General features: G+C 49.7%; 1 protein-coding gene across 1 annotated transcript in view; it reads right to left on the bottom strand.

Moving 5' to 3' along the window:
* Positions 1 to 1,001: 1,001 nt before the first annotated feature.
* The window catches only part of NPTX2 (neuronal pentraxin 2), a 78,574-nt gene continuing 67,546 nt past the window's right edge, over positions 1,002 to 12,029 (bottom strand). Inside the window, exon 6 of the mRNA XM_081819304.1 lies at positions 1,002 to 1,906. Within this exon, the coding sequence (XP_081675430.1) occupies positions 1,874 to 1,906 (33 nt within the window). The 3' untranslated portion in view covers positions 1,002 to 1,873. The remainder of the gene's footprint in view (positions 1,907 to 12,029) is intronic.

Below are 12,029 nucleotides of genomic sequence, written 5' to 3'. Positions count from 1 at the left end.
CTTCTGGCTGACCTGGCCCACTAGAGACATGTGTCTGACTTCTGGCCGGGGTAGATGGGAGACCCTGATTAACAGCCCTGCCAGACCATGTCCAGTGGAAAGGGGGGGATCCCCAAGAAAAATTTGGGCACTGCCACCAGAGGATAGGGCTGTGACTGCCAGGTGCAAATCCCAAACATTCACATTGCCTCGGTGGGACAGATCAGGATAGAGGGGAGTGAGCCAATTGCTTCCTGGAGTGAGTATCGGAATGCTCAAGACTCCTCTTCCATGAAGCCTTCTTGGACTGGCAGTGGAGCTTTGGGGCCTGTGTCCCTGGGGATCAGCACAGGGTCTGGCACAGCAGAGATGCCTTGGGCTCTGCCTCTTTCTCCTGAGCTTAGCCCTCCATCAGTTCTCTGGGTTGAGTTCCCAAGGCTCCAACTGCATTGCTATCAGTTGGGCAAAGCAGGGCCTGCCCGACTTTGGAGGAGGAGTTGGGGGGGACTGGTTAGGAAATGGAGTTATGCAGGAAGGAAGTCTGGAATCCCCTGCTCTGAAGGAAACGGCGGACCCCAAGGCTGCTGTACCAAAAACAAGACATTCGTTTCAGGCGGATGCTGCTCTTGTGTTTTGAGTCCATTCTGGAGGAGACTGGAGTCTGCAGAGCCTGGCCTCCTTGTGTTGCACTGTGAAGAGGGAGACCTCAAAGTGATTCCGTGCACGGCGCCTCGCTCATCCTTCACCAGTGTGCTAGCAAAGGCTCGTTTAGAGTAGGGGCTCCTAAACTGCGTGGGACCCTTGGCAAGGACTGAGGAAATAATGGGACCAGATTTTGATCGGGAAGGCACCGAATCTACGCATCAATTTGAAGGCAACTGATGTCTGCACAATATTGATCCTTCCCATGCAAACAGAGAGTATTTCTCTCCTTATTTGATCTTCAGTGTTGCTCACTAAAAATACTTTAGAGTTTTCTAAGAAGTCTTATGTTCCTTTCCTTTTGAGAAAAATTTTAATTGAGACATAATTTACATACCAACAAAATTCACTATTTTAAAGTGTGCAGTTCAGTGGTTTTCAGTATGTTCGTAAAATTGCACAAACATTGCCGCTATCTAATTCCAGAACATTTTCATCACCTGTCAAAGAAACCCCAGAGCGGTCAGCAGTCACTCCCCGTTCTCCCCAGTTCCCGGCAACCACTAATCTGCTTCCTATCTCTATGAATTTGCCTATTCTGGACATTTCACATAAATGGCGCCATATATTATGTGAACCTTTTGTATCTGGCTTCTTTCACTCAGCATAAAGTTTTCCAGGCTCCTTCACGTTGTGGCGTGTGTCGTCACTCTGTTCCGTGTTACTGCTGAACAATATCCCATTGTACAGATATACCACAATTTGTTCATCGATTCATCCACTGATAGACATTTAGCTTGTTTCCACCGTTTGGCTATTAAAAATCATGCCACTATAAACAATCATGTACATGTTTTTCTGTGGACATATGTTTTCATTCTTTTGGGTATATGCCAAGGAGGGGAATTGCTGAGTCACATGCTAACCCTAGGTTTAACTTTCCGAGGAACTGTCACTTCTTTCCAAAGCAATGTATGAGGAGGGTTCCAATTGGGAACCTCACAGACCAACGCCTGCTATTAGCCATCCGCTCTCTGTCTTGTCCTCTAAGGTCGTTGGGTGGGTAAGGGATGGCCACTCACAGATGAGGAGCCTGAAGTTCAGGGAGGAGCGCTCACTGAGCCCCAGCTGCACAGTGAGAAATGGCAGAGCTGGGATCAGATTCCAGGTCTGTCTGATGCAAATGCCACACTCTGCCCTCACCAAGAAACATCCCAATAAACAGGGTCAGCGGTGTGCCTTCCACGGGGCATTAGGAGACTTTGAGCCCTCGGTGTTGGGGGTCCTGGAGGAGGAAAGAGATGGAGAGATCAAAGGATGATGGGCACAGAGTGCTCAGTCTGGTGCAAGCTCACCTCGAATAACAGTACGGTGATTATTATGTTAACTACAGGGTCCCTGCGTGCCATTGCATGAATTGTTCATCCTCTGGCCTCACCCCCAACCCAAACGCAGAACAGCTGCTGGACTGGGTCCCCTGAGCCCCAAGCCTGCCCTTGACCTAGCACTGCCAATTGCTTTCTTTTTTTTTTTTCCTGTGACAGGGTTTTTCAGCTTGACCCCCATACCTGTCACATTGGGGGACGTGCTGTGTGACGTGTTCCCTCATCACGGCAAGTCCTCAGCCCCCAAGACCTTGGCGGAGCCCTTCAGATGCGCCCAGGAAGCCTAACTCAAAGGCACAAGGCGCGCACATTTGCCTTGGATGAAGAATAAGGTGTCTAGTTTATTTTAATTTAGATATGAGCCCACAGTTTGTCGAGAGATCAATGAATGTGGGGCATTGAAAGAACACAATTAAACGCTCTTCAAGGCTGTATTGGGAACAGATGTGCAATTCCTGGCTATTGCAAGCTGTCATCTGCAGAGGAGGGTGGGTCGGCTGTGTGTATTTTGCATATTGAGAAGGACTGAGGATGGGACATACCCCTGGGATATGCCCACAGGATATTTCCCCTGGAAGCTTCTAAATCACCTGCAGAAAAGGCTGGGAAAGGGAAGACCCATACTGCTGAGGGCAAGGACCCAATTTCTGGTTGAATCTCAATGCCTCGCTGCCATTTCTCCAGGCACATCCGAGCTCAGCTGCGGGCTGGCCACCTGGTGCCTCCCCCTGCTCTGCCAATGTGCCCCCCAAATAACTGCCCCCCATCCCCAGCAGTTCAGATGATTACCGACACCCCTCCCTGCCGGTAACAGCTGGTGGGGCCCATGATTACAGGAGGCTTCCGGCTGGGGAGACGTGGGGAGTGGGGCTGGCTGCTGAGAAGGTATTAAAACACAACTTTTAGTTGTGTAACAATCTCCTGGATAAAAGTCCCGGCCCCGGTGTCCAATGGGCCCGCTTTGAAGGGACACGGGGTCCCTATAGGAGTGGCAACTTCACAGCACAAGGGCTCTGGTTGCCGCTGGGAGAGGCTGTGATGCAGGCTGGGTACCACTGTGTTATGGGTTCAACTGTGTCCCCCACCGACCCCTACGTGGAAATCCCAAACCCCAGTAGGCCAGAACGTGACCTTAGTTAGAGATAGGGTCTTCACAGAGTTAAGATGAGGTCATCAGGGCAGGTCCCAATCCCATATGACTGGAGTCCTCTTAGAAAGGGGGAAATGTGGGGCGCCTGGGTGGCTCAGTTGGTTAAGCGACTGCCTTCGGCTCAGGTCATGATCCTGGAGTCCTGGGATCGAGTCCCGCATCGGGCTCCCTGCTCGGCGGGGAGTCTGCTTCTCCCTCTCCCACTCCCCCTGCTTGTGTTCCCTCTCTCGCTGTGTCTTTCTCTGTCAAATAAATAAATAAAATCTTTAAAAAAAAAAAAAAAAAAAAGAAAGGGGGAAATGTGGACCCAGGCACACGGATGCACAATCGTGTACTCACGCATGCACGCGCGCACACACGTAGAACACCGCGTGCAAATTGGGAGTTACGCTGCCACGAGCCAGGGGACTTCCAGAAGCTTAGAGAGAGGCTTGGGACAGAACTGTCCCTTGCAGCCCCAAGAACCCAACCTCCAGCCTCCAGAACTGTGAGACAATAAACTTCTCTTGTCAAAGCCCCTCAGCCTGAGGTGCTTTGTGAGAGCAGGTCCAGCCAATGCACGAGTGCCAGGTGCACGAGGGGGGGCGGGGGGGGATCTGTGATGCGGTTGACAGGGCGCCCCCCTCCCCTCAAGTACCTGAGGCAAGGGACAGTCACCTGGCACAGACTTCCTGCCCCACCTGCTCCCAGGCTTCGGTGGGGGAGCTGACTTGCTTGTGTAAAAGAAACAAAAAACCGAGGGAAAGATTAAAGTCATTAAGAACCCGTTTCCTTGGGCGCCTGGGTGGCTCAGTTGGTTAAGCGACTGCCTTCGGCTCAGGTCGTGATCCTGGAGTCCCGGGATCGAGTCCCGCATCGGGCTCCCTGCTCGGCGGGGAGTCTGCTTCTCCCTCTGACCCTCCCCCCTCTCATGCGCTCTCTCTCTATCTCATTCTTTCTCTCAAATAAATAAATAAAATCTTAAAAAAAAAAAAAAAAGAACCCGTTTCCTGAGAGGGGTGTAGCTGTTCTCCCTGTGAAAGCCGGGCCCTTCTCAGGCCGGCCTGGACACGACGTCCCCTCCCAGAGGCGGAGGAGGGCAGCCCACCCCACTGCTCCTTGCATGAATGGCCCCTGGCGGGGTTCCTGGTTGGGGCGGTTACCCTCCCTGTGGAGGCTTGGACCTTGTGCCAACCACAAGAGAGATGGGTGACCCCACACCGTGCTGACATCCGCTGCTGTGTAAGTGGGCTTCCTGCTTGGGCACTGACCCCCGATGCCCTGCCTGGCCCTGCAGGGGCCCACAGAAAGGCCCCACTGCACACATGAGGCCTCGTCCCCAAGCCCACCAGGGAGGGGGCACTCTTGTGTGGAAGTGTGTGTGGCCCGGGAGCCCCCGAGGGCAGCATTGGGGTCTCTTTTTTGTTCCTGGCACAGAGCAGGTTCTAGCTGGTGAGCACAAGCACTGCTTATGGGTGGGGCCAAGTAATGACATCGCATCTTTTTCCAGTAGGGACTTTTGTGGGGATGGGGATGATGGGGGAGCAGGATCCAGGGCAGGATATAAGCAAGACGGAAATATCGGGAATCTTCCTTTGTCTTATGAGTTGTATCACGTCCCCCAAAAAGGATGTGTTTAAGTCCAAACCTCTGTACCTGTGAACGTGACCTTATTTGTAAATGGGATCTTTGCTGATGTAATCAAGATGAAGTCATTAGGATGAACTCTGATCCAACATGACTGGTGTCATGAGGCACAGTGAGGGGTGCTTGGCTGGCTCAGTTGGTTAAGCGTCCAACTCTTGATTTCGGCTCAGGTCATGATCTCAGGGTCATGGGACCAAGCCCTGACTCAGCAGGGAGTCTGCTTGAGATTCTCTCCCTCTGCCCTTCCCCCCTCTAAAATAAATAAATAAAATCTTAAAAAAAAAAAAAAAAGAGGAGGGCACTGTGAGAGGCAGGTGCAGCTCCAGGTATGAGGGTGGAGGGACAGGATCTGATGTGTAAATGCTATTTGGACAACTCAGGGGTCCTGGGCAGATGAGCTTGGCTTCTCTGGGCCTCTCTGGCTGGGTCTGCCTGGTAAAACCCAATGAGGTCCAGTTAGTTCTTCCTCCCGGGTAGGAACGTCATCTTACGTGTAAGGAATTTGGCTTCCCCTAAAGAGAGGTCTGGACTTTGTCCCAGCTCCTGGGAGGTAACCTCTACGCATGGGGCATTTCCCAAGTAATAGAAGGATCTTTGTTATTCATGGACCTCTCATACCTGATCGTGTATGCTAATGAGATGACTCTGGTAGACCTCCCCATAGTTTAAGTGAAGGGGATGACTCAGGGTGGAGGCTGGCCACAGGGAAAAGACCAACCACGTGATTAGGGCACTGGAGCTTTCAGCCATGTGATATCAGGCCTGACCTCTGGGAGGGGAGGGGGCTGGAGACTGGGTTCAGCCATTTGGCCAGGGATTCAATCATGCCTACATAATGAAACCCCAGTAAAAACTCTGGACACTGAAGCTCACATGAGCTTCCCTGGTTGGCAATATGCTCATTGAGTATCGTCACACATCACAGCTGGGAGGGGGAAACATCGTCCAGGACTCTGTGGGGAGAGGACCACAGAAGCTCCACGTTTGGGCTCCTGGTAGACTTTGTCCCGTACAAAAGCCAAAGCCTTCCTTTGGCTGGTTCTATTTTGTATTCTTCTGTTCTGACAAAACTGTATTAGTAAGTATAGTGCTTTTCCTGAGTCCTGTGAGTTGTTCTAGTGAATTATTGAACCCGAAAGTGGTTTTGGGAAATCCCTGAACTGACGTTGAGATCTTAGCCTTGCCTTGCGCTAACTCTGGGTTCAACCCAATGCCAGCAGGGGGGAATGAGGAGAGAGTGGGGCTAGCTCAGGTGGAAGAGCGCCTGCCTGCAACAGATCAGTACTTATGCCCCAAATAAGAGGAGCAACCAAGACAACTCATTATTAGTCTGTCCCTTCCTCTGCTTTTCTGAGTTGAAGAAAGAGCCTCTCCACTCTACCTCAGCAGAAGGCTAATAAAATGCAAACACGGGTCCCTGATGGTGAGAACAGTTTCCCCATCACTAGCACTGCGTCCTGGTGCTCCTTTCATTCTCCTTTTAAAATAGTTAAGGAAGGAGTATTTCTAGACTCAGAATGTAATTTTTGATCTGAAGATGCCCCCATGATAGAATAAATCGTCACATAGCAAAGAGCAATTGTAGTTAATGAAGCCCACACAATGATCCATCCCTGGGGCAGATCTGCCTTTTTAATGTCATCATCGTTTTCTGGGGGGAAGAACATCTTGTTTTCTCTTTCCCACACGGTCTGGACTCCGGACAGAGATACGTGGACAACTCCCTCTCCATGCATCTGAGCCACCTCGGGGCTCCAATAATCCTGTGGTCATTCAAATAACATGGGAGACTAATTGCACCCCCAAATCACCACGTTGGAAAATTAATTTCTGTCATTGTCTGAAAACAATTTTCCAAGTGTTTCCTTGTCAATTTAGAGCAGCCTTAAGTCCTCAATTGGTTTCCTTTCATCTTGATTCGTCTGATGGATCCTTCTGAGGATTCCACTTTGAAAATGTAATTGACCGTATACAAAACAAAGCCGTTGATGGCTTTGTGAGACTGCGTGTATATACAATATTTGATGGGCTAATTTTACCACATTTTAATTACAACACTGGATGGTATTATAAATTTGTGTTCAATTAGGCTCAAGCCATCAACTGTGGAATACATTATAAATTTTGTTAAATCAGCCCAACTGATGTTATAAGCTCCACTGTAATAGCAAGCAAAGATACTGTTGTCAGATTAATTTAACCCTCTAATCTCCACCCAACTTGTATTTGTAGCCATAAAATTGGCTAAGTAAGGGAATAGCAGCCTTATAATGAACACGAGTGTGGACATAAAATCAAAGCATAAAACATATAGCAAAGTCCACAGTAAATCCGTAATGCTCTCTCCCTCTGACTCTATAAACTACAGAAAGAGAACAGGCATTCAAGCAAAACTCAGTCCCCCCCTGAAGGAAAGAGGAGGCCCAGAAAGTTTCAAATTGGATTTCTGTTAAATCTGACCCACCTAGCTTCAGCAGATCCTTCGAATGAGGTGCACTGGCTAAATGTTCTAGTTAGAAAAAAAAAAAAGGGGGGGGATTAAGAACTGGGTGGATATTACTCTTGTTCATCAACCTCCTGTTTGCCTTTCCTTCCCAGCTCATGGCAGCTGCACCCTTATTGTTAGGCCGTATCTGGCCGATGATATACAAGGAGTGGTGTATATCATTTCTGAGTCGAGGCACTGAAAAGAAGACACGATTCTCCAGGCTCTTTTCTTGCCCTGGCTGGATGATTGAGAAGGCCTCCATCAGCCTGGATCTCTGAGTGACTGCGTGGAGAAAACATAGGCAGTCCCTCCCTGGGCCCTGCCTTCATGTGCCGGATACGTACCGTGAACTAGAAAGAAATCTATGTTAAGTCATTGAGATGTTAGGGTTATTTTGTTAATGCACAAAACCTCTTCTATGCTGACTAAGACAAGAACTTTAACATAACTGAAATATGGTAAAACTCAGAGACAAGTCCAGTTTGGATCATCACGTTACTGTGTCTTTCCTGAGAGAGCTTTGAGGAAGGCACAGCAGTGTCTAGGAGGGCTTTGGGTTATTATTTTGACTCTTAACGGTTAATGTACAAATCTGTCTCAAATTGTTCCTTGATACCTATGTTGCCCTAGGCGATAGTTATGACCTGACCTTCTCAGGTCCTGTGTTTTTTTCTTTTATTTAATATTTTATTTATTTATTTATTTGAGAGAGAGAGAGAGCAAGAGCAGGGGGAGGGGCAGAGGCAGAGGGAGAAGCAGACTCCCCACTGAGCAGGGAGCTCAATGCTGGGCTCGATCCCAGGACCCTGAGATCATGACCTGAGCCGAAGGCAGACGCTTAACTGACTGAGCCACCGAGGTACCCCTCAGGTCCTATGTTTATAAAATGAGGTTAGATTTTATTCATTCATTCGTTCATATGTTCTGAACATCAGGATGTGTTTGGGCCTGTGTTAGGAGCTGCAGGGGAATAATTATAAGAACTGATATTTATTGGGAGCTCGTCACGGAGCAGACATAATGCTGAATGTTTCACAGGCATTATGGGACTTCATGCTTGCCCTCCCACATGGGGCAGGCACCCTCCTCACCCCAATTTTACAATAGGAGGAATGGGAATGAACCAAGAGGAGGCAGGAACTTGCCCAGGGAGTCCCGGCCGGAAGTGACAGAGCCAGGGTTTACACCTGGGCCCCCAGACTCAAGAGCCTATGCCTCAGCCCTGTCCATCCAGGGGCAGGAGATGAAGGTCCCTCCTGCCAGTCCCTTTTCTGAAACACTCATTAAACACCTTCAAAGACTCCCTGCTGCTCTTAGGACCCTGGCTTATACCTCTACCTTGGCTTCAAGGCCCTGGCAATCAGGCCCCAGTGGCTTTAGGAGAGAGTGGGACTAGCTCAGGCGTCACCCTGTCCCATCTGTGTCACCTTGTCCCATCGGTGTGACACTTGTGTCTACCTAAGGAATCTCCAAGGCTGCACCTTCCATGAAGTCCTCCTACTCCTTCCGTTCCTCATGTAGTATCATCACGATTTATTCCTGGTTGCTCAACCCCCTGGTCCCAGGGTCCCTCATGTTTGTCTCCCTGGCCCGGCGCAGTGCCTGGCGCCCAGTGGGGTTCAGCGCTCATTGGTTTGGTTACATCCAAATGCACCTACTGGGGGTGGAAGCAATCCCGGCAGATCTGGAATGGCAGTCAGCTCCACGTGGGGGCCACCACAATCTCAGGGATGACAGACCTGACTCTGAGAAGTGACATCTATATACATCCGTAATCCTGGACTCGGCAGCTCCCTAGAGGCCCTTCCCCCATTAACAGAGAGTAATGGCTGCCAGCAGGTGATTTGGCACCGTCTAATCCTAAATAGCAGTCATTAGCACTCGTCCTTTGTGGTTAAAGAGGACACAGCGGAAGGAAGAGTTTGAAAAGAGCCACTTTTCCCATCTCTCATTCAGTCGGTCACTGGACAAATATTTTATGCTGGCTGCTGGGCGTGGAGGGTCGCCGATACTTGGCCAAGAATCCATCGATCAGACCCACTGTGAGGCCATGGGGCCCTCTCTCTCTCCACATAAAGTGTTTGTAGGTCAGCTGGGGGAAAACATTCCAGAGGCAGGCCAGGAAGGTGGGTATTGAACCTCACAGACCTCCACGGACAGTATATGAGGGGCCTTATACTGGTTCTCTAGAGTTTAAAATTAAGTTTTGTCAGAATTTTAGCTGTTATGATGCCCGCCTCCCCTCTTTCCCTCCTTCTTTCTGTGTTTCTTTTCTTTTTCTTTTTTGTTTCTTTTGTAGGTACAGGGACCATTTCACTGTTATCAGCATTATTTCTTATCCACTATTTTCTTTCCAACAATAAAACCCTCCTTGGTGTCTCCATTCATGAGGATATTCGGAGTTATTTGCATTCTGACAGCTTAAATCACGTGTTTTAAGACCGGTCATGAGCAAAGCAGTAAATCTATGACTTAGCTTCAGCCCAAACAAATAATGAAAAAAGATCTCCCATCAAAGCAATAAACACTGGCAGTGCTGGTGACTCGTTAGGGTTCAGGATTCATAATCGTGACGGATAAGTGTTTTAATAAAAAGAGAAAGGGCAGTGGGAAGCCCAAAAGTTTGTTTTTCTTCCTTTTGTTCACTCTTTTCTCTTTATCTAGGCCTCCTCGTTGTGATTTTAGATGATAAGTTCTCAGGGCGTGAGAGACCTGAGGCCTTCTGGTTTTGACTAGTACATTCGGTCAGAGACGTGCTTGTATGGGCAGAGGTAGAAGGAAAAGCAACACCACCATAGGGAGGAATCACTGGGTGAGTCACAGCCACATCAAAGAGACTCCCACCTCCCACTCCATTTCCTTACCAACATCCCACCTTGTCTGGGGCCAAATTATCCTCTATTTCCAGAGCTCTGTGGCAATCCATGATTACTTGTGGTTATCACCGTGGTACCTCTCTTTGTGCTCGAGTCCCCCTAGCATGTGTGGATGTAGATACTGTAGCAGCTACCCCTGGGTGCATAACAAATCACCCCAAATCTCAGCAGCGGAGAACAGTAAACATTTATCATCTCACACAATGTCTGTAGGTCAGGAATGGGAGCATGGCTTAGCCAGGGGTCACTAACAAGTTTAAGTCAGGGTGTCTTTGGGTGCTGTTGTCATCTGAAGGCTTGGCTGGGACTGGAAAATCTGCTCTCAGGGGGGCTCACCCACGTGGCTGGCAAGTTAAGTGTTGGCTGTGGGTGGCATGTGGACCTCCCCACAAGGCAGCTTGAGTATCCTCACAACATGGTGGCTGGTTTCCTCCATGGGGAGTGATTGAGAAAGAACAAGGCAGAAGCCCCGAGGCCTTACATGATCTAATGTTGAAGTCATGCTGTCATTTCCACAATATCCCATTGGTTACTCAAGTCAGCTGTATTCGGTGTGGGAGGGGACCACGCCAGGATGTGAGAACCATTGGGGCCATCTTGGATATGAGCCGCCACAGATACAGATCTTCCCCAAGCTCCCTATGAACAGGAAAGGAAATGCTTTGAAGGGCATCATGCACAAGCCACAACAAGGCCTGTCCCCATGTTTTCAGGGACTTTTCTATCAAGAAGGGAGGGAGAAGAGCTTGGCATATAGGTTGTATCCTGCATGCTTTTGCATATCAATTGGTGGGGCTATCTGGAGCAATGGAATGAGAAGGATGCTGAGCTCCAACCTGCGCTCAGCAGGAAAGCATGGTAATTGATTTGTCGTCCCTGCCACAGACACAGAAATGGGGACTAGTGACACGGATGCACCCTTATTACTCTGACTTACCATAACCAGGCTCTCCAGGGGACATAGAGCGATCAGATATAGTAACAAGCCGCAAGCCCTAATATGATACCAGGCAGAGTCACAAGACCCTACCACCAGACAGGTGTGGAGGTGATCATCCACTGAAGAGCGGCTTGAGAATAAACCTTCCCCACTAAAAGTCTGTCCAGGTCCCAAAATCACATGATCAAATCACAGTCTCATGAAACCTAGAACCAGAAACCTCCCTAGAGGCCGTTAAGTCGAGTGTATTTCGAACAGTTTTTGACTTCAGAACCCCTTAAAAAAAAAATCCCCTCCAGGACCACATCATACAAAACAGGTAAAGGTAGAATTGTTCGGGTGGAAGCAAAGTGGGGAACTCCGAGCCTGCCCATTCTGACTTCCCCTGGATCATCACAGGGAACTCTGAGGTGCCCCTGTTAAGGTTCCGTGGCGCATGGTTTGAAAACCGCTGTTTTACTCCATTTCCTCCATTTTACAGCTGAAAAAACTGAGTCCAGGAGAGAAGCAGGGATGCCCAAGAACATGTTGGAGAGGGGGCTCCTGGCTTAGTTTTTGCAGCGTTGGGTCTCTAGATACCCATTGCTTTAGAGAGGTGGAGGGGCATCTGTTTCCTCTGCCCCACCCCCACCGCCCACCCTCACCCCATCGTGGCCAGTTGGGTGCTGGCGGCTCCACCCCCCCCCCGCCCCCAGGCAGCGGGATTGACGGACAGGTGGGCTGTGATGGGGATCCCCGCGCCCGAGCGGGCCGCGAAGGCACTAGCAAGAGCCGCGACACACGCGCATGCGCATGTGCGTTCCTGTCAAGCACGTCCGAACCCGCAAGACAGAATGACGCCGGGGATTTTTAAAGCCTAATGAGACAGTGTGCGGAGTCTGTTGTTACCTTGCCCTTCCTCGCGGAATGAAAGCAGCGGGCCGGAGCTTCTGTGCAGCTTCCA

Source organism: Leptonychotes weddellii, chromosome 5 (genome assembly GCF_054177405.1).
Source record: "Leptonychotes weddellii isolate Sample4059 chromosome 5, ASM5417740v2, whole genome shotgun sequence".
In the NCBI taxonomy this organism is placed as follows: Eukaryota; Metazoa; Chordata; class Mammalia; order Carnivora; family Phocidae; genus Leptonychotes; species Leptonychotes weddellii.
This window is presented reverse-complemented; position numbering and strand designations above follow the sequence as displayed.